The 24,378-nt window shown below is 36.4% G+C and overlaps 1 protein-coding gene and 1 pseudogene across 3 annotated transcripts in view; one reads left to right on the forward strand and one right to left on the reverse strand.

The window, feature by feature from the left end:
- The window catches only part of PHKB (phosphorylase kinase regulatory subunit beta), a 216,254-nt gene that overhangs the window by 64,474 nt on the left and 127,402 nt on the right, over window positions 1-24,378 (reverse strand). For all 3 annotated transcript variants that reach the window (XM_038531132.1, XM_038531133.1, XM_038531131.1), the window contains exon 15: window positions 17,904-17,998. In XM_038531132.1, coding sequence (XP_038387060.1) covers window positions 17,904-17,998 — 95 coding nt within the window. The remainder of the gene's footprint in view (window positions 1-17,903; window positions 17,999-24,378) is intronic.
- Window positions 11,597-11,727, forward strand: LOC119870584 (annotated as a pseudogene).

Below are 24,378 nucleotides of genomic sequence, written 5' to 3' on the forward strand. Positions count from 1 at the left end.
TCAAAAAATTGGAAAAAACTCAAATACACAAGCTAACCTCACACCTAAAGGAACTGGAGAAAGAACAGCAAGTAAAACCTACAACCAGAAGAAGAGAGATAATAAAGATTCACGCAGAACTCAATGAAACAGAGACTAGAAGAACTGCAGAACAGATCAACAAAACCAGGAATTGGTTCTTTGAAAGAATGAATAAGATAGATAAACCATTAGCCAGCCTTATTTTAAAAAGAAGAGAAAAAAGACTCAAATAAAATTATGAGTGAAAGAGGAGAGATCACAACCAATACCAAGAAAGCATAAACGATTTTAAAAATGTATTTATGAGCAGCTATATGCCAACAAATTAGGCAATCTAGAAGAAATGGATGCATTTCTGGAATACCACAAATTACCAAAACCAGAACAGTAAGAAATAGAAAACCTGAAAGGCCAATAACCAGGGAGGAAATTGAAGCAGTCATCAAAAAACTTTCAAGACACAAAAGTCCAGGGCCGGATGGCTTCCCAGGGAAATTCTATCAAACGTTTAAAGAAGAAATAATAACTATTCTTCTAAAAGCTGTTCCGAAGGATAGAAAGGGACAGAATACTCCAAACTTGTTTTATGAGGCCAGCATCATCTTGATTCCAAAACCAGACAAAAAAGGAGAATTATAGACCAATATTCCTGATGAACACAGATGCAAAAATTCTCAACAAGACACTAGCCAACAGGATCCAACAGTACATTAAGAAGATTATTCACCATGACCAAGTGGAATTTATCCCCAGGATGCGAGGTTGGTTCAACATTCATAAAACAATCAATGTGATAGATCACATCAACAAGAGAAAAAACAAGAACCATTTGATCCTCTCAATAGATGCAGAGAAAGCATTTGACAAAATACAGATCCATTCCTGATCAAAACTCTTCAGAGTGTAGGGATAGAGGAAACATTCCTCAGCATCTTAAAAGCCATCTATGAAAAGCAGCAAATAACATTCTCAATGGAGAAAAACTGAGAGCCTTTCCCCTAAGATCAGGAACACCACAGGGATGTCCACTCTCACCACTGCTATTCAATATAGTACTAGAAGTCCTAGCCTCAGCAATCAGGCAACAATAAGAAATAAAAGGCATTCAAATTGGCAAAGAAGAAGTCGAACACTTCCTCTTCACAGATGACATGATACTGTACATAGAAAACCCAAAAGACTCCACCCCAAGATTGCCAGAACTCATATAGCAATTCACCAGTGTGGCAGGATACAAAATCAATACCCAGAAATCAGTGGCATTTCTATACACTAACAATGAGACTGAAGAAAGAGAGATTAAGGAGTCAATCCCATTTACAATCGCATCCAAAAAGCATAAGATACCTAGGAATAAACCTAACTAAAGAGGTAAAGGATCTATACCCTAAAAACTACAGAACACTTCTGAAAGAAATTGAGGAAGATGCAAAGAGATGGAAAAATATTCCATGCTCATGGATTAAAATAATTAATATTGTGAAAATGTCTATGCTACCCATGGCAATTTATATATTCAATGCAATCCCTATCAAAATTCCATGGACTTTCTTCAGAGAGTTGGAACAAATCATCTTAAGATTTGTATGGAATCAGGAAAGACCCTGAATAGCCAGGGGAATATTGAAAAAGAAAACCAGAGCCGGTGGCATCACAATGCCAGATTTAAGTTGTACTACAAAGCTGTGATCATCAAGACAGTGTGGTATTGGCACAAAAACAGACATACAGATCAATGGAACAAATAGAGAACCCAGAAATGGGCCCTCAACTCTATGGTCAACTAATATTCGACAAAGCAGGAAAAGACAGTCTCTTCAATAAATGGTGCTGGGAAAATTGGACAGCCACATGCAGAAGAATGAAACTAAACCATTCTCTTACACCATACACAAAGATAAACTCAAAATGGATGAAAGATCTGTGAGACAAGAATCCATCAAAATCCTAGAGGAGAACACAGGCAACAACCCTTTTTGAACTTGGCCACAGCAACTTCTTGCAAGATATATCTATGAAGGCAAGGGAAAGAAAAAATGAACTATTAGGACTTAATCAAGATAAAAAGCTTCTGCACAGCAAAAGAAACAGTCAACAAAACTAAAAGACAACCTAAGAATGGGAGAAGACTTTTGCAAATGATATATCAGATAAAGGGCTAGTATCCAAGATCTATAAAGAACTTATTAAACTCAACACCCAAGAAATAAACAATCCAATCATGAAATGGGCGAAAGACATGAACAGAAATTTCTCCAAAGAAGACATACACGTGGCCAACAAGCACATGAGAAAATGCTTTGCATCACTGGCCATCAGGGAAATTCAAATCAAAACCACAATGAGATAGCACCTCACACCAGTGAGAATGGTGAAAATTAACAAGACAGGAAACAACAAATGTTGGAGAGGATGTGGAGAAAGGGGAACTCTCTTGCACTGTCGGTGGGAATGAGAACTGGTACAGCCACTCTGGAAAACTGTGTGGAGGTTCCTCAAAGTGCTAAAAATAGAGTTACCCTATGACCCAGCAATTGCACTGCTGGGGATTTACCCCAACAATACGGATGCAGTGGAATGCCAGGACACCTGCACCCCAATGTTTATAGCAGCAATGTCCACAACAGCCAAACTGTGGAAGGAGCCTCGGTGTCCATCAAAGGATGAATGGATAACAAAGATGTGGTGTATATATACAATGGAATATTACTCAGCCATCAGAAAAGACGAATACCCACCATTTGCTTCGACATGGATGGAACTGAAGGGTATTATATGCTGAGTAAAGTAGGTCAATTGGAGAAATACAATCATTACATGGTTTCACTCATAAGGAGAATATAAGAATTAGGGATTATAGGGGAAAGGAGGGAAAACAAGTGGGAAAAAATAGAGAGGGTAACAGAATATCAGATACTCCTAATCTGGGAATAGAACAAGCAGTAGTGGAAAGGGAGGTGGGCGGGGGGATATGGTGACTGGGTGACGGGCACCAAGGAGGGTACTTGACGGGATGAGCACTGGATGTTATATGTTGGCAAATCAAACTTCAATAAATAAAAATATATTATAAATAAAAAGAAATGGTTATCGCCATTAAATAGATGGGGAAATTGAGTCTAGAGAGATTAATTAAACTCTCCAAGGTCACAGTTTTTTTTTCCTTAAAGATTTTATTTATCTATTCATGAGGGACACAGAGAGAGAGAGAGAGAGAGAGGCAGAGACACGGGCAGAGGGAGGAGCAGGTTCCATGCAGGGAACCTGATGCGGGACTCGATCCTGGAACTCTGTGATCATGCCCTGTGCCAACGGCAAACCCTCAACCACTGAGCCACCCAGGCATTCCAAGATCACACAGTTAATCAGTAGATGAGACTGGTTATACAGTTGGGCCTGTATGATGCAAAGCCAGTATACTATGTCATCTTAAAAATATAAATTTATCACACACATATGTGGTATTCTTTAATCTTTTGGAAAATACTTTGTGCAAAATTTTATGCACCTGCATTTTTAGAAAACAAATATGAGCCCCCTCTTTTCTTCATTAATTTGAAAAATGAGAGACCAACAAGTGTACATGTTTGTGACTGAGTTCTGTATAAATATGTACATGATTTAGTAAATAAGTACTGATTTTCATCCTAAAATTAGAACTTCTGCAGCTTGGAAAATAAGCTCTTATTATGACTAAAAAGCATTCCTTTCATATTAGCCTTTTTTCCAAAGACTGTCAAAGGAGATCAATCCATTTTAATTGGCATATTAAATGTGCTAGTCTACTTCTCAGATTCAAAGCTTGGGTGTCACTGAAAATGATGAATGTAAAACTGAATTCTCTCAAGGGTGCTTCAACACACATGATCTGCTCTATCATGATAATTATGCCATAAATGTAAAATAGTGCTTCAAGCAGCTGACCAAAAATACTCATATTTTATTCACTGTATGATGACAAAAATACCTGGAACTGTCCAAGGACCTCATGAGGGAACATCACTCCTTGGGGAGGCAGGGGCTCCTAAAGTGCAGTCCTCTAGTTTAGAAGAATCAGCTCCTTGTAATATGGCTCATTAAATAAGAGGGGGTTAGAATAGGACTAAAGGGTACAGTTTTTCTTCAAAGATCAGTAGACATTTAAAAGCTGTTAATAGATTCAAAATAATTTAAAAAGAGAGGAATAGGAAAGTAAAAAGTAAGTTCATAAATTTATTTGTTGTTTTGAAAAAATATGATTTTCTTTTTCTCAGAGTAAAATGCCAGGAATATAAGTAAGCCTGGGGGGTTGGACCAAAGCAGGGGCATAAATTGAGACCTGCAGTATTCATTAAAATAATACTAGATCATAATGTTCCTGTACACCTTTATGGTGGATCAAAAGCCTTGCTTTTTTTACTTGGATCTATTTTTCTTTTACATTTCACCATAACTAAAAGAAGTCTTCATCTTGTTGATGAAATATTACATTTCATGTCTATTAATGGAACTTTTAATTTTAATAAGTTCAGTGGGTTAATTAGAATGATGATTTTTTTTTTTTTTTTTTTTTTTAACCTTTCAATTTAACATTTTTCAGTTCTGGATACTTTTGATCAAGGCATTTAATTTTCATTGCCCATGGTATAAATATTAGCTGATAGGAAACTCTCATTTCCCTTAAAGACTACAGACAGTATTACCTGAACAGAACCTCTGTGTAGCTGTGGCATATGCAGGCTAGGTTTTCAGGAGCATTTTTGATGCTTTGACTATTTTATTCTGTTTTATTATGATAATCACAAGAACTTCTGTTGAGTATTCAAATTTATTCCTATGCTTGTAGATAAATTTGGCTTTTTGGTCCCACACAAACACTTTCTTTCCTTGCCAAGCTAATGAAGTGGATTTTTTTTTAATCCTTTAAGTAGAAATTATGTTTTGAACTGACTAAACTATTTGGGAGCATTAGAATGAATTGAACTGAATAAAATTGAGCCTCATGCAAAATTTCTTTAAATCACCTAAGATTAATAAACCTTTAAAAACTGAACAGATTTGAAACAGGAATAGAAAAGGGAAGCAGGTATATAAGTCCATATTGTAGGAGTACAAATGTACTAAATTAAGAGAGGCTTATAACCTTTCTTGGATCGGAGCAAACTCAGTTCCTGAACAGATGGTCTTGTACCATTTAATCACTCTTTAACTCCCTACAATCTGGCTTCTGGGCACACTATCCACTGAAAGCACTCGAAGGTTACCAATAACCTAGGATCATGGAAGCCAGCAACAGAACTGCTAGAAGGAGATTTACAAATCAAACCCAGCCAAATAATTTTATAGATTAGAGAACTTTACCCCAGACATATCAGGAGACCTTCCCCAGATTACACTTCAGGTGAACCATGCAAGGTCTGAAGACTCACACCTGAATTTCTGCCAGTGCTGTGCTATTCCTCCCAGCCAACTAGGTAGGTTTGCCTTCTTGAACCACTGTCTCAAAGTCAATCTCCTCCACATTTTCTTACCCACTGACATTGTTTTACCTTCTTGCTAGATTCCTTTGTTCTGCCCTTCTTTTGAATATCCCTTTCTCCAACATCTGCTACTCCCCATATTCTGTTAAAGAACTAAGCCTCAGGCCTGGCCTTCCAAGAATTGTCTGCTCTCACAGTTTCAGTTTCATGTTCATGTTCAACCTTGTCCCTTTTCTTTTAATGAACTATTGGGCACCTCAATTAACTACCATGTCTGCATTGGAACTATGAAAATGCAAATAAAAGCGCTAACATTTGTTGAGTGTTTAACTAAAAACCAGGAACTGTTCTGAGCTCTTTACCTGTATTAACTCTTTTAATGCTTAAAAAAACTTTATGAGATACTATTCTGATTTTACATGTAAAGAATCTAAGGTACACAGAGGCTAATCAACTTGTCCAAGCTTGGATTCAAACCCATTTATTGTGTTTCCAGAAGCTGTGCTCTTTTTTTTTTTTTTTTTTTTTAATTTTTGATAGTCACACACAGAGAGAGAGAGGCGCAGAGACATAGGCAGAGGGAGAAGCAGGCTCCATGCACCGGGAGCCCGACGTGGGATTCGATCCCGGGTCTCCAGGATCACGCCCTGGGCCAAAGGCAGGCGCCAAACTGCTGCGCCACCCAGGGATCCCCCAGAAGCTGTGCTCTTAACTATTTTGTTAGGCAGAGTGTCTGGCAATAAGAAATCTATTTATAATCTTGAATATTAAAATAACATTTCATATCAGAGTGCTTCTTTCTGTGACTCTTCCTTTGATATTAGAATGGCTTATTTATGTAAAAATTCTGTTGCATTCAACATCTATTTCAAGAAACAAGATCAATTTTTCTCAAATTGGCTTAAATATAAAGGAAAAAAAATTCTGGCTGGTCTTACGCTATTACCTGTTATATGTGTTTATTTCAGATAGAATCCTGCAAATCCTGCCAAAAGGAATTAAGTGTGTTTTTCTATTTAACCAGAAATTTTCTGTATTCTAATTAGTATAACACACATTTCAAAATAAAGTCCATTTGCTATATTACTCCAGAAACCCACCCCCCAGTTGCTATAAATGGATGTCCTCTACAGAATTACCTTATTCCCAGTAGACAACAATAATATAGAATACAATGACTTAGTGAAATGTACACGGTCAGCTGGTTAGTTTCTGCAATAATTAGACCTCTTCCAAATATCAAGGAGCAGCAAAGGCTGGAAACAAACACCATCTTCAAGGACCATTTTCTCACATTAACATGGCAGAGGTGCTGCAATGTGAACAATGAAAATCTTATTCACAGATAATCAGTAGGTTGCCAGCACCAGAATTGCCTAGGCAACAGAAAATGATGGGCTCCTAATGGGAAACAAGTTGGGGAGAAAGGAGAGAGGACTAACCACTCAAAGAAGCTTGCTAGCCTCCTGAATGTACTTTCCTTTAGATAAGGAAGAGGGGAATCCCTAGTAAAATCACTAATGGTTAGACTTGTGCACTTGATCTCATCCTAATGCTAACAGGGAAGAAGAAACTAAAAATTAGACCCCCTTCATATGATAAATCTTATATATAATGTATCTCAGCCTACATTTTACTAATGTGACATCCTTGCACTTAATTTTCAGATCATTTCCACAGGACTCTCAGTGTTCTAAAGGCACAGCTGCAACTATTTTTCTGTGATGTGATATTGAGGCAGGCTGCTGGAGAAACAAGCTATCTCCTCTGTTAACTCCTTCACACCATTATGAAAATCACTGCTTCCAAATGCCTGACAGCTCTTCCTCCTTTCCTTCTTCAGTTAACACCTTCATATGGGTTCTGCACACATATTGACAAAAGTGTGGCCTTGGAAAAATATTAAACCTCTTTGAAACATCTATATGTAAAATTGGTATAATATTTATTTCAGAAAACTGTTGAAACCACACATAATACATATAAAATAATTTGAACAGTGCCTATAAACAGGAGCACAATAAATAATGGTTATTCTCATTTTTCTGACTTCCTTTCTCTTGCCCTAGAAGACAAAGCATATGATGCATCTTCTGTGCTGAGGACCACTGCCAGAGAGGCAGGCACATAGATCAACAACTAGAGTAGTGTGGCAAGTGTTGTAACATGGAGTATGAAAAGGACTATAGGAAACCAGATTTAATGGCATATTTTTCAAATCCACAAGATTTGTTTTCAAGGAGGAATCTATGGGATGATTGGATAATATGGTCTTTTGTATAATTTGTCTATTCCAAATCAAATGTGACATAGGAAAGCAGGGGTAAGTGAAACAGACACTGTTACCATATTTACAAGAATAAAGGACTAACAATTGGGGTAAATTATTTTCCTTTAAATATTTCTTAATCAGACAATTTGAGTAATTTTCACATTTAATTTACTTGGTTTGCATCTACTTGTGGCCATCGCAACTGCTTAATGAACATCAACTCTGCCCAAATACCAGTGTTAGGGTCATCAACCAAGATCTGAAGTAGCATAGAGTGCAGATGGAGAAAAAGATACTTAACAACAACAAGGTAAGACTCAAGCATAGAAGGTGAGGCCTAGGCTTCTGGTTCTAGATAAAAAAAGTGAGTGTATAGACTCAATTCTGATCCTCTTCAGCCCCACAGAAGTGACCACATAGATATTTAAAATAAACATAAAAGACTAAAGTCGGGATCCCTGGGTGGCGCAGTGGTTTGGCGCCTGCCTTTGGCCCAGGGCGTGATCCTGGAGACCCGGGATCAAATCCCACGTCGGGCTCCTGGTGCATGGAGCCTGCTTCTCCCTCTGCCTGTGTCTCTGCCTCTCTCTCTCTCTCTATGTGACTATCATAAATAAATAAATTAAAAAAAAAAAAAAAAAGACTAAAGTCATAGCAATGAATAGAAAGAAAGAGGGCCATCAAAGAAGATATGTCAGCACACTTTTAGTACAAAAGATGGCAAATGGACGTGGATTAAGGAATAAAGTAGAGCAGTGAAAACCGATATAGAGATATAGATATAGATACAGGTATATTCCAAAGTACACCAGCATCCCAGAGCATTACCAAAATACTGCCACAGGTATAGGAGCTGATCCACCAAAAAGAGAGGCTCTAGAGGGGCACTTAGTTTGCAGGTACAATGGAGGACAGATATAAGAAGGGGGGCATGACACAGAACTGACTAAAGGCCACAGGAGCCAGCTCCATGCCCTATATAGGGAACCACAGTCATCAATAAAACAGGGTTTTCTCTGAATGTATTGAACAAATTGGCTGTGATATGTTAATGCTTCTAGTATAGGCAATGGCTTCCTCAAAGTAAAGGCCTTCATATTCTGGCATTTGGCAAAGGTAGTGAAGTCTAGTTTGCTTCCCATCAGATCCCTGCAAGACAAAGGTCCTAAACACATCTTCTTCACCTCTTGTTGAGGTGGTGGGGGGAAGAAACTACTTAATATACTAAAATAACCAGACCGTCTATCACATTAATATATAATTAGATAAACGAGGAATTACCAGGTCTGCGACAAAATAACCAACAGAATGAGAGACAAATACCATGTTAATGAAACACAAAAATTACCTCAGACGTTATACTTAGTGAAATAAACCAGACATAGAAAGGCACATATTGCATGATTCCACTCATATGAGGCACCAAGAATAGGTAAATTCATAGAGACAGAAACTAGAATAGAGATTACCAGGAGCTGGAGGGAGAGGAGACTCACTTAATGAGTACAGAGTTTTGTTGGGGATGATATAAAGTTTTGAGTACAGATAGCAGTGATGGTTACAAAACACTGTAAATGTATTTAATGCCACTAAACTATACACTTATGAATGGTAAAATGAGAAATATTAGGCACTTTAGTGAATTGGATAGGATTAATTATATCTCAATAAAATTTTAATTAAGGGGAAAAAAGACAATTCAAGGAACAGAAGAAATCTTAATTCTAATTTCTACTTATAGAAAGACTCATGAAGATAAACTATTTATTAAAAGAAAGGAAAAAAATAAATAAATAAAAGAAAGGAAGGTGGGAACACAATGGCCTAGACTCAGTTTTCCCTCCTCCTCTTAATCCAATTATTCACCGTGAAAATAATTCAATGGATAATGATGACTCTGGGAGCTGGACTGGCTACGTCAGGACTTGAGGCAATGTGGTCACATTCCTGAGATCTCACATATGCTGAGCTGAGCACCAGAGAGGGCTATGGCCTAAAATAACCAACAGGAATAAACTAAAAAATAAGCACAAAACAATTAAAGTCTATTTTCTCTGGCTAAAGGACTAGGAAACAGGAAGCACAACAGAGACTGAGTTGGGGGAATCTAACCCTAGCTCTTCAGCTGAGCTCCCAACCAATTAGTTGCCCAATGTGCCTTTAGCAGAAGCTTCAAAGCTATAATGGGTCCACCCAACCTCTGCTTCACACAAGGTACTGGAGGGCCGATAGGGCTGTGGCATCAGCTAAGAAGCCCCAGTGAGCTGTCCTGATATCTGCTTTGTAAACTGGGCTTCAGTGGGCAGTCCAATTCACCTGTAATAGCAGCAGCAAAGCTATGAAGGCCATCTCAACCCCACTCCACAACCAGTGCACCAGCCATCTGATCTACCTACTGCAGCAGCTTCACAGCATGACAAGCTTACCCTGATCCTCACTTGCGATACCAGTTGAGTGGAGTGATCCACCCACAACAGCCGAGCTCGGTGTCTCCTAGCCTTCCACTCAGAGGAGATGCAGGCCAGACAGAAATGGTGTATTACCTATAAAACACAAATTTGAACTGACGAAGGATTTATCACCTAACACTAGGAAGCCAGAGAAAGTAGTACAATAATTCTCAGTGCTATAAGAAAACTACTGTCAATCAAAAAATTCTGTGACTAACAAAAGTATCCTTTAAGAATGAAGGGGAAATAATGACATTATCAGACAAAGGAAGACAACGAATTATGTTGCTAGCAGACCTACTCAAAAGTAATGTCTATAAAAAGCTATTAAGCAGAAAGAAAACAACAGAAGAAGGCTGGGATGTTCAGAAAGGAAAGAACAAGGGAATGGTAAAAGTTGAGATAAGCACAATAGACTTTTACCTCATGAATTTCTTCAATCAAATTTCACAATTAAATCAGAACTTTTCACACAGTCTGATATGCTGCTCAATAAATGCAGAGGAAATACTTTAAAAATATGTTTAAAAGGTAAAAAAGGAAAAAAACACTAAATGGAAGTAAGGTTTCTATACTTGTATACTTCTGTTCAAGGAAAACACTGATACCAGCAGGATTTTTGATAACTATGTATATGGTAATTTCTGGAGGAACCTCTAAGAAAATTTACAAAATCAATATACTAAAAAATATGACAAGTAAATCAAAATGGAATTCTAAAAAAGGTCAAATAACCCACAAGATGGCCTTCAACAGGTGAACGGTTAGACAGTGGTATGGTCATACTGTGAACAAGTACTCAGCAAAACACAGGAATAAACCTGATACATGCAGTAACTTGGATCTCTCTCTTCGGAATTAGGCTGAGTGAAGAAAGCCAATCTAGAAGGTTATACGCCATATAGTTCCATTTATATAACATTTGTGAAGTGACAAAACTATAAAATGGAAAACAAATTAGTGGTTGCCTGGGGTTAAGGAGAGCAGTGAGGGAGTAAGGAAGTTTTAGGATGATACAGTGATGGTACATTTCAGTATCTTGACTATAGAGGCAGTTACACAAAGCTACACATGTAATAAAAACAGAGCCACACACACAAACACAAATGAGTGTATGTGTAACTGATAAAATGTGAATAAGCTCTGTGAATTATATCATCAATTTTCTGTTTTTCATATTGCACTACAGTTACATAAGATGTTAATGTTGTGGAATGCTAGTGAAGGGTTCACAGGCCCTCTCTGGATATTTCTTTGCAATTTCTTATGTACCTATACTTATTTCAAAATTAAAAGGTAAACATTTTTATTAAATTGACACCTCAAAAATTTTGGTTGTCTAAATTAATAATTACTTTAAATAAAAAGCCAAGAAGCTATGAAAGGTATAATCAAGCTTTGCGCAGTGGCAGTATCGTAGCCAATGAGGTTTATCCGAGGCGCGATTATTGCTAATTGAAAGGTATAATCAGAGAACAAAGATAAGCTACTAGAAATTTAAAATATGGCTTTGAAAAACAATTCAACAGAAGAGCTGTAACAAAAAGTTGAGGAAGGGTGTCTAAATATAGGGGGGAAAACTCAAAAACTAAACCCCAGAACTTTTGTTTTGGGTTTTTTAACCCAAAGAAACAGAAACCATTTGAGGAAAAAAAAAAAAAAGGAAGAGATTCAGGGGATCATTCCTGGAGGACTAAGATCTAATAAAAGAGCCCTACTAGAAAGAATAGAAAAGCAATAATTAATGAGAATCTCTCACAGCTGAAGAAAGTCACAAATTGAAAAGGCTCAAGTACTAAGCAGAACAAATGAAAACAAGACCCACAGAAAAACAGGTTCCCATGAAATTTTAGGATACCAAAGATAAAAACAAGTTCCTAAAAGGATATGACCTCAAAAATGTAGTTTTACTACAATGTGTAGAGTAACAAAGGTGATAAATAAAATAATTAAAAATAACTACTAAATATCAGGAGATTAAGATAGAAGGGAGGCTGAGGTATACAAATGACCTTTTCAAACAAACAACAGAAATTGCAAAGGTAAGAAATGAAGCAAAAAGACTTTACATTATTCAGGAATTTGGAGACAGGTGAAAATAGGTATTGTTTTTTAAAAAAAGACTTTCTAGAGATAGGGAAATGGCATACCCAATATTCCCAGTGTAATATAATGTAATTGCACTGTAATCTCAACTATATTATTTCACTTTTTACAATAGGCATTTATACAATTTTTATACCCTATTCAAAAAAAGATGGGCAGTCCCAGTGGCCCAGCGGTTTAGCGTTGCCTTCAGCCCAGGGTGTGATCCTGGAGACCCAAGATCGAGTCCCACATCGGACTCCCTGCATGGAGCCTGCTTCTCCCTCTGCCTGTCTCTGCCCCTCTCTCTCTCTCTTTCTCTCTCTCTCTCTCTCTCTGTGTCTGCCATGAATAAATAAATACAATCTTTTTTTTAAAAAAAAAAAAAAAAGAGGCACTATTTGGGACATGTATTTTAAGTATTCTGCCTGCAAAGAGGCCTGGGTTTTGGGGTGAAGATTGATGTGGAAGCCTAGGAGTGTGGGTGAGGGCAGGGTGCTATATTAGATCAGCAATCCTGCTCAAACTGTAGTACAGGAGGATTGGAAGAAATCTGGAGAAACTGCAAGATACAGGTGAAAAATAAGAAACTGAGGTGCTGTGTAGGACCTCAAATGTTAGGATATGGAGTTTACAATCTATCCTGGGTTGAGTAGGGAATCATGGAAGGTTTTTTTTTTTTTAAGATATATTTATTTATTTTAGAGAGAGACACACACATACAGAAAGTGCACAAGTGGGAGAGGTAGGGAGGAGGAGAGTGAATCTTAAGCAGACTCCACACAGAATGCAGAGCCCAACACGGGGCTTGATCTCACAACCCTGAGCCAAAACCAAGAGTCAGATGTTTAACTGACTGTGTCACCCCAGTGCCCCATCATGGAAGGTTTTAAGCAAGAAATTCCATTAATGGACCCAGGCTTTATAAGATCATGTGTTCTCAAGCACAAGGAATAAACAGAGAGACTAGAGACAGAGAGATATTATTAAAACCATGCCACTGAGTAGTAATGAAGTCTAAGTGGTACATGGCAATGGGGATGAGTATGAAGAGACAAATATCAATGCTACTGTGAAGGCAGAGCCAATATGAGAACCATCTGGACAGAAGAACTACTGGCAAAAGAAGGGACTACTGAAGGCAATGTCCTTATCCAAGACAAGCACAATGGAAGGAAGGGCAGATCTGAAGAGAGAAGCTAACACATTTCGTATTAGAAATGTATTTTTGCTCATCATCACTTATCATCAGGGACATGCAAATCAAAACTACAATGAGATATCACCACATACCTGTCAGAATGGATAAAATCAAAAACACAATAACAAATGTTAGCAAAGATGTGGAGAAAAGGGAACACTCATGCACTGTTGGTGGGAATGCAAACTGGTGTAGTCACTCTGGAAAACAGTGTGGAGTGTCCTCAAAAGGTTAAAAATAGAACTGCCTTATAGCCCAGCAATTGCACAGTATTTACCCAAAGAACACAAAAACACTAATTCAAAGGGATACACATAACCCTATGTATATAGCAGCATTATTTACAGGAGCCAAATTATGGAAGCAGCCCAAGTGTCCAAGTGATTGATGAATGGAAAAAGAAGATGTGGTGTATACATATATATACACAAACACACACACACGAATATTATCAGCCATAAAAAAAGAATGAAATCTTGCCATTTGCAATGACATGGATGAAGCTAGAGAATATAATGCTAAGTAAAAGAAGTCAGAGGAAGACAAATACTATATATGGAACTTAAGAAACAAAACACACAAGCAAAGAAAAAAAAATGAGAAAGAAAAAAAAGAGATAGTCAAAGCAAGAAACAGACTTAATTATAGAGAACAATCTGACAGCTACTAGAGGGAAGGTGGGGGGATGGGCTAAATTGGTGATGGAAATTAAGGAGTGCACTTACTGTGATGAGCACAGGGTGATGTATAGAACTGTTGAGTTGCCATATTGTACACCTGAAGCTAATATAATACTGTATATCAACTAGAATTAAAAAACAAATTAAAGAAAATTTTAATTCATAAAAAGTTTAATATATTGAACAATGTTATTGAGATATGATTGACATGAAAAAGCTGTGCATATTTAATGTCTACAACTGAATAAGTTGGAGATAAGTATACATCCAGAAATGATGGATCTTAGATACTAGATCTGTGGAGAGATGATCACCAAGTAGTTGGAAATTCAAGTTTAAATATTAGGAAAGAGGATTAGAGGTACAAATTTAGAGACATTTGCCTGAGAAGTCCACTATACCTTCCTCCCACACATACCTTCAAGTATACTCAAACATTCAAGTTAAACATGATGATTCTATCACAGGTATTGAAGCTACGAAAATAAATGAAACATTTTCTCTGATCTCTGGGAACTTACATTCTAAGATCTCCAAAAGGTGGGTTTCTGGAGGGGTTTTTTTGGAGGGAGTCAAAATCTCACAATACTACAAAGTATATCTGCTGTTGTTCACAATACCTTTCTTTTTACTCCTCTAAATTTACCTACAAAAGGGGATTTGTTTTCTTCTCTATTCTTCAAAAGAAAACAGCAATTTCTGACTAGTGAGAGAGTAGTGAGGAAGGTCATCGAGATGATAGCATACTTTTCCAACAGCCGTCTTAAACCCAGGTATAAAAGGACTTCCTTTCACATGAAATTAATTCGCTATGGGTATTATTAAGGAAATCAATAGCTCTCAATTTAATCCTCAATGTTTTAGGTCTATAATTCATCAATAGCCCTATACATAGTTGAAGGAGTGGACAATGCCACAGTTCTGGCACACTTTCTCCTTTCTGGATTCTGGAAACTTCCTTCTGCCATAACCTTTTTGTGAAGGAAAGAATTAATTCAGCAGGCCTGGGCTGTTCAAACTCTGAACATTTCCAGGAAAGGCATATTTGCAGGATGGGTCCTTGGCTGGCTTCTTGGAATGTTCTGTCAGATAAGAGCATTTTTGCATGCTTAATTAAGGCCTTTGGCCATACCGTACCAGTTTGTCCAGATGGTTTACGCTAACAATGTGATTTATGGTGAACATCTGTTTTCCCCCCCTCTCTGGGGAGCTAGAGCTTGAATAACCAAGGTCAATCATGCAGGTGCTATGTGCTTACATGAATGACCCTTGATAAAAACCCTGGACACTCAAGCTTGAGCAAATATTGGTTGGCAACACTTTGTATGTGTTTTCACACATCATTGCTGCGTAACTGTGTCTCACATGACTCCACTGGGAATGGACACTGGGAAGCTTGTGCCCGGTCTCCTCAAGACTTGCCCCGAGTGCCTCTGCTTATTTTATCCTGCATGCTTTCACTGTAATAAATCATAAGTGTAAGCAACACAGTTTCTAAATCCCGCGAGTTCATCTAGTGAATCACTAAGGCAAAGGATAAATGGGGACCTCTGATATAGCTTCCTTCAAAGTCAGGGACTTCTTTCATTTCCAGAAATTGCTTGAACTTTACTACTCCTTCTTTACTCTTCCCATCATTTAGTAGGGTTTAAAGCACCTGGACAATCCCTGGATATCAGTTAATTGCAAAGTCCAACCTGGTCAATAATGATTAAGAGGTCTGTGACATCAACATTTCAAACAGAGGGCTATGTCTGATCTCTATTTCATTAGTCCATGCCACCCAGTCCCAGCAATATGACCTTGGTCATGCTACTGCCAAGAAAGTGGCAAATGGCATCTCGTCATTTTATATATCATTACAACCAAGTTGCCAACAGGGTGAGGCATAATGGCTCCCGGGAATTTTCTGCTGCCAATCCTTCCATCATATCCTTCTCAGAAACTGTATGCAAGTCTGTATAGATATAATCCCTATGAAGCTGCAGGAGAGAAGTCTTTGTCCTTACCCTACAGCAAGACTTTTATGTAGGATGTGGCTTCACTTGGAAGGCACAGCACAAATAATTTAGTAGCAATTTAAAAAAATGATTTCAATATAAAAAACACACCTAGAGTGAGTTCTCTATAAAATTCTCACTTGTACTCTAATTGGCTTTTCTTGAATGGGAGAGAAAGAGTAGGAAGTATACTGCATGTCAAAAATTACACATAATCCACAGCCTTCCTTATATGTATCAAGCATGAAGTAACTGTTTGAATTGTTGATTTTGTTAGTTATGTGCTTTGGTGCTCTCTGGCTCCTATTCCCACAACTCAAATCTGTGACCTATTTATTTTCTAATAAAAGGCTTTGAGATTTCATTACTCTACAAAAGTGTGTAACACATGTGAAATGCTATGTAAATGATACATACTGGTCTTAAAATGGCTCAGAGTCACAGCAATGGGTAATATGAAGTTAAATGTATTCCCTATTTTACCATTTCATCAAGTGAAATTGCATATCTCAAATTTGTACAGAATATATACTTGTACTGCACTGATACAAGTGGTAACTAAGATAAAGCCCAAATCCTCACCTTACACAGGAGTCAATAGTCCAGTGAAAAATTTCTAACACATATTAACATAGGGATTTCACACTCTTGAGAAAAATCTTAACATTTATTTACAAGTCTCCGAAATAGCTTCTCATATATAAACCACTGTGAGTAATTACATGTTTTGTTGAAGACCAGCAAAAGAATCAGAGAAATAGTGTGACACAATCTAATGGACCTGGTTGGATCTCCCTTTCTCTCACTAAAACAAGTATTTATTTGTGTGTGTGAATGTATATGTGTGTATTATATGTATATGCATTTTTTTTAATAAAAGGAGTTTTTTTGCGTGTTTTTTTAAATTAGGCTCCATGCCCAGGGTGGAGCCTAACATGGGGCTCAAACTCATGACTGTGAGATCAAGACCTTAGTTGAGATCAAGAGTTGAAAACTTAAACAACTGAGCCACTTAGGCACCTCAAAAAGGGCATTTTGATTTTATAAGCGTATCTCCTGGAAGTACTGTTACCCTTATTAAATAAATGTTAACTGCTTGGAATCCCAGGCACACACTCAGGTTCATTCCCTTTCTCCTCAGGCAGTTTCCATAATCCACAACATTTTCATTTTAACAGTCCTCATTACTGGTATCATTTAATACTTGAGGGTTTGCTCAAATCAACATCAATCTTGCTGATCCTGCAAACACTTATTTTGTTGACACAACACAGTCTGAATCCATAGCTAGTAAATGTAAAAAATTTTAAATTATTCCTGCACCCAACATGTCACTAAGTACGAAGAACACTCTGTCAATCACTCAGTTCTGTCACCGAGACACAGAAATAGAGAGAAATTAAGCACAGGGCCTTTCAATGAGACTCCATTTCTACCTCATATATTCCCTTGCCCACACATACATACTGTTTCCTCCTGAAGGCATTTAACACCTTAAATTCAAGCACTGTGAAGATGAAAACATTTGTCTGGAAGACATCCTGTTGGATACATCTGACTCATATTTCTTCATTAATAAATAATCTTTTACCACAAGTAAATCTTAACTAACCAGAAAAGAGAAAAGCCTTGCCCTCAGAAAAATCAATAAAAACCTATTCAGAATAAATTTTTTTAAATTAACATTTAAATGTCTTTAGACAAGTCTAAATTAAGAAAAAAAAAATCTCTTTACTTGATTGGAAAACCTCATGCTCACGTTACGCTGATTCTGTAGTGGGACATAGCGCTGGACAGGATCAATGTCTTTAGGACTGATTAATTCATCAGCTGAAAAAAAAAAGAGAAGGGAAAGGACATTATTAAAAATGCATCTGTACAACACTATAAGCCAACTAGACCTAACAGAACATTTTCCATATACTAGGCCATAAAACAATCCTCAATAAATTTAAAGAATTAAAAGTATACAATGTATTATTCTGACAATAGAATAAAATTAGAAATCAATCAACAGGAAGAAATTTTAGAAATTCACAAATACATGGAAATTAACACACTCCTAAATAACCAATGGGTTAAGTGGGAAATTAGAAAATAGTTTCTAATACATATTCTGATAAGATGATTGAAAATGAAAAGACAACATACCAAAACTTATGGATGAGGCTAAATCAATGAACCCTGAAAGCAGGCTAATTCATTGGGGGAAAGAATAGGTTTATTCACAAATAGTGTGGGGACAACTTGAGTATATTTAAATGCAAATGAATAAAGTTGGACCTCTTCCTCAAATCATCTACAAAAATTAACTCAAAATAGATCAAAAGTTAAACATAAGACCTAAAACTTTAAAACTGTTCAAAGAAAATAAGAGTAAATTTTTGTGACTTTGGCTTAGATAAAACTATACAATCAAAACATTAAGTGATAAAGAAGAGATGAGATAAATTAAACTTTGTCAAATTATAACCTTTTGGACCTTAAGGGTAATGATTAAAAAGTGAAATCAAAACCCACAGAATGAGAGAAAACATCTGCAAATCATGTATCTTGTAAGTGACTTCTGTTTTGAATACATTAAAAAAAATCTTATGACTCAATAAAAAAAAGACAACACAATTAAAAAATGGTCATGGTACCCGAATAGACACTTCTCCAAAGAACATACACAAATTACTAATAAGCCCACAAAAAGATGCTCAACAACATTAAGTAGTTTGGGAAATGATTATCAAAATCATAATGAGACACCACTTCATATCCATTAGGATGGCTAGTATCAAAAAAACAGATAAGAACAATGGTTGGAGAGAATGCATTATGGTACAGTTACTTTGGAAAACAGTTTGAATTGCTCAAAATGTTAAACACACAGTTTACCATAGACTCAGCAATTCTAATCCTACGTATATACCCAAGAGAAATGAAAATATATGTCAAACAATAACTTGTACATAAAAGTTTACAGCAGCATTATTCATAAAAGCAAAATAGTGGGAACAACCCAAATGTCCATCACTAGATGAATGGATAAATCAAATGCAGTATATATACAAGGGAATGTTATTTGACCATAAAAGGAATTAAGTGCTGATACATCAGTGAACCCTGAAAGTGTGAAGTGAAAAAAGTCAGTCACAAAGGCCATGCATTATATGATTCAAGGTATATGAAATGTCCAGTATGGACAAATCTATGGAATAGAAAGATTAATGAGTGTCCAGTGTTGGGGGAAAGGATGAAGTGATAAGGGGTGAGTTGGGGGGACACCTGGGTGGCTCAGTGGATGAGTGTCTATCTTTGGTTTGGGTCATGATCCCAGGGTCCTGGGATTGAGTCCCTCATCAGGCTCCCCACGGAAAGCCTGCTTCTCCCTCTCTCTAGGTCTCTCATGAATAAATAAAATCTTAAAAAAAAAAAAAAAAAGAGGATGAGTGGGGAGTGACTGGATATGAGTTTTTTTGAAGGGTGATGAAAATATTCTAAAATTGATTGTGGTGATGGTTGTACAAATCTCTGTAAATAAATAAACTAAAAACCAATGAATTTAAACTTTGAATAGGCTAAGATATGGTATATAAATTATACCTCAATAAAGCTGTTCTAAGAATAATGTATTTGCATTCTCTCAAGAAAGGAAACCAGTTCATGAAGAGCAAAGTATTTCCTAATACTAAATTCCAAAAGAGATTTCTGAGACAGGGTATTTTTTATGGGGCACTAGCCAGCATGAAAGCAATGGCTTCGGGGATCCCTGGGTGGCTTAGCGGTTTAGCGCCTGCCTTGGCCCAGGGTGTGATCCTGGGGTCCTGGGATCGAGTCCCACATTGGGCTCCCTGCATGGAGCCTGCTTCTCCCTCTGCTTGTGTCTCTGCCTCTCTCTCTGTGTCTCTCATGAATAAATGAAGAAAATCTTAAAAAAAAAATAATGCAATAGCTTGGACTGGTGTTGTACTGTTGCACTGGAAGCCCTTTTCATGTGGTAGTTCCTTGTGGCAACTTTGGATAAAATCCAAGGACATAACAAGGAACGTAATTTAGAGTGTCTGAAAGAAGAGAGTAAGGAGAAGGTATTTAGTCAGGAGTTCTCTGTGTTTACTGCTGTAACACACCTCAGAGAGATTCAGTACCTAAGGCTCAACGTAGCAGGGATTCTCCATGGACATGGAGAGGACTATGCTGGGAAGAAAACTTTCAAGTGTAATTCTGCATAACCTTTGCTGGAGTGCAAGTGGTGGTATTTATGCAAATTACAGCAGGTACTCTGTCCCAGCAACTGCACATCTATAAGGTTATCTTAGTTACGCCCAGATATGTAAAGCTAATTGGATAACATAAAAAAAAAAAAAAAAGAATTTAACTTCTCCCAAAGTGAATCAGTACAATTTCTGCTGTACTTAAGCCATGAAAATGTCTTCTTTTCATATTTGATCTTCAATTCTTTACTGATTACATTAAAAACAACACCATGTAGAGTTTTGTATAAATTCACCTGCATATAATATTTAGTAGTAAAAAAAAAAAAAAAACAAAAAACCCCAAACCTTCATTTTCCATAGCTTCTTTTAGTCAATGAATAATTCTGAAAAACAGAGCAGAGTCAACCATAGACATGCTTGTAAACTTCTATGCAGCTGGGGTACTGTTTCTCATTATACAGGTATTTCTATTCTACGGCAATTTCAGGGTATGTATACAATGCTATCTGATAGTGTTTTCAGTAACTCTTGGAAGATGTTTTTAATAATAATAAAAGTGATATTAATGATAGTATGACAAGAAAAAGGAGGAACAGCGACTGTAGCAGCCATAGAAGCTGCCGCACCAAAGATACCACAGCTACTGCTGTCTCTGCCACAGGAACCAGGGCAACATTTCACAGTGCTTACTACATTCCTGGCCTCATTTGAGCATTTTATATATGCTAAATCATTAATCCTCATTACAACCTTCATTTTACAGATGACAAAATGGAGAAGTGGAGGGGTTAAGCAATGTGCACACAGCAGGTAAATGACAGAGCTTGGGTTCAAACAGGCAGTCTCTCTCTCGATTTTGGGTTCCAGACTAATCCTATCCTTTAAGAATACTGATACTGTACAAACACAGATGGAAAAAATACCAAGAGGAGAAAACATTAACCAAATAATTTGGTCCTTGATATGCTATATTTTTCCTATTCAAATCACAAAGCATTCTTTTATTTCTGAAAAAAAAATAAACTTTTACAAAATTTAAATGAAAACAATATAGGCTTAATTAATGGCAAATATCGCCATATAATTTCTATTTATTAATATCAGTTGAACTCATGATGCAGGGTTGATTAGTACAGTGATATTCTAAATAACACCAAATTATTTCCCTATCTCATTTGTCTGATCACTGAGATGTGAAAAAATTTCCACTACCAACAAGCATTTTACATAATTAATGTTTCACTGTCTTTCTACAGAAATGAAATTCTATCTTTATTATTTTGTTATTTATAAATGATACAGAAAAATTAAGAAATCCTATATCCTTGGAAACCATAAATGCTAATCTATTAAAATTGATATGGATCAAACAGTTAACCAAGTCTCTTGAAAAAGCTTCTTTCTTTGCATTTCCTTCTCATTTCTCAATTTGTACTGCATCTATATATCTAGCTTGATATTCCAATCTACACCATGTGCTCATCTATAATCCCATGGGCTATATGCTTCTATTCCCTGCTTTCTAGCACAGCATCTGCCATATAGTAGGTGCTCAAGAGACTTATTAAACAAAATAATAAACTGGTGGATTAACAAATTAGGAAACATCAATTGCTGTAATCATTGCTTTCATTTCCATAATGGTAAAAGTGACTAATGCCTCAAAAGGTTAGGTTAATAGACATAGTCTTCTCACTGAATTGATTTTTAACATTCAGGAGGCAAAACAGAGTTCCTCAATGCGCTGATTCCACGGCAATGGCTTTCTCCTGAAGAGTGGCAAGCCTGAAAGAACTTGTGCCTGACCAACTGCAGAATATTTAAAATGAAAATAAGAGAAAAAGGATAAAAGAGTAATGGCTTTCTACATCTCATAATATGGTACCAAACCTCACAGATAATCAAGCATTTCTATATTTAGGGACAGCTGTCTTTAAATCTTTACATGACAGATTATGTCCATTAATATTTGTATTTTTTTATTCATAAAAATTTTATGAAAAATATACCAGGATTACTTCAAACAATCATTATTAAGGGTAAAAAGAAAATACCAAGAATTTTTGTTTCTTTAATAAAATGACAATCCAAAGGAAATTTAACAGAGCAAGTACTTTTATCATGACACCAAAATTACATAGGACATACTAAAATAGGCTCAGCAGATAATTTATGGGGTAAAAATTATGTGCTTCAAAGCCTAACTGATTCTCAGTTGCAATGACATATATTACTAACACATGTATTAAGAAATAAGCTACAGAGAAAAAGAAAATATAGATCCTCAACCTCATATACTATACCAAAAAAATTCAAAATTATAATTATTTTTAACTCAATTGACTAACAGGAATGGACTTCTCAAAATTAAAAGTTCCATGACCAGAATTAAATTAAAAAATGATATATCTAATTATGTAAAGATTTTAAATTTCGTTCATCAAAAAAGAATGCAAAAAAATTCAGAGGCAAACAAATGAGGAAAATACCAAGGAGGTTTAGTATATCTAATATATAAAACATTCATGCATACTGATAAGGAAACCCATAAAAATCAAGGGTAAATGGGCAAAGCAAACTAGACAATTTGTAGAGGGCAAAAAATGACAAATATGTTTTTAACAATAAGCATATAAATGAAAACTGGATACAAATTAATATTTTACTAAGTTAGCAAACTTTTTATTTTTAATGAGCATATTTAATGCCACAAAGGTTACAAGTGACACAGTCACCCTGCAGACTCCTGAATAAATCAGTAAGTGTTAGTCATGGGCTATATGACCTTGTGTGAGTTGCTAAACTCTTCTGAGCCTCAGTTATGACATACAGTATCCATCTCATAAATAAGCTAGGAAGATTACTTAAGATAATACTTAAAAAGGACAGAGCACAGAATCAGATACATTTTAAGGCAGGTATTATTAGTATTTCTGGGAAACAGTCTGATAGTATGTTTGCAGTCTTCTCAGACCCTAGGTATCACTGCTTTTATATTCAATTTTATTAATATATTTAAGGGTAGGATCATAAATTTTTATGCAAGTTTTCTAGCCCTAGTAGCAATTCAACTAAACATTTTAGATTTAAGAAAGCCAGAAATTTATCTAATAAGCTAAGGGAAGAAAATCTTCTTAGATGAAGCTTTTAAAATTATACTGTATTACATGTGCTCTCAAGTTGTTTATAATGCCTACTGCACAGAAATCCCACTTTAGGGCACTAGCAATCACAAAGATACCATGAAAAAGATAACAACAGTGCTTAGAAATCAATGTCTTTCTGCTTGAAGTTTCCTGAAGTGTAACAGCTGGGAAATCTCTTAGCAACCACAATGTAGAAATATATCCATGTACTCTTATCTGTTCGTTTTATCTTTAACTGATCAGTAACAAAACCATGTGCTATACTGAATAAGGCGTCAACTGCATTTGAAGTCAAGAGACCAATGAAAATCAAGACTTCAGTTTCTTCATGCACACTAGGGGGCACTTGATCACTAACTTTAACTTTAAAAAACATTAGATTTCCAGGCTTAGTAAGTTGCTTTTATATCTGACGTCAATTGGGCAAAAAACACCGTGAATGAAATCAAATACAAATGGATTTACCTTAGTTACAAACATTGTAATTAGAAACTAAGCTGCCCTCAGAGAGACAAATATTTCCTAGGTTGTCACATTCAATTCTGCTGTAGAGCTACTGGATGTCAGTAACTAGCATACAGTAGGCCTCTACAAATTGCTAAATCATGGAGAAGATGAATGGTTAAGTAGCAACTAGGGAAGCATTTTCTTCTTGTGATGTTTTGTGGCTATGGGGGTGCCTACAAGGAGGGCCTGTGAGCATCCTGAGTTGCCTGGTTAATAAGAACTATGAAATACATTTTAACAAATACTATCTCCTAAATGGTGGCTGAGAGAGGGAGGGAGGGTAGAAGGAAGTACAGGAAGTAGAACCATGTAACTATGTATCTGTCTCACAGTAAATGCTTTATGTCTATTTCTT

Source organism: Canis lupus, chromosome 2, assembly GCF_011100685.1.
Source record: "Canis lupus familiaris isolate Mischka breed German Shepherd chromosome 2, alternate assembly UU_Cfam_GSD_1.0, whole genome shotgun sequence".
NCBI lineage: Eukaryota > Metazoa > Chordata > Mammalia > Carnivora > Canidae > Canis > Canis lupus.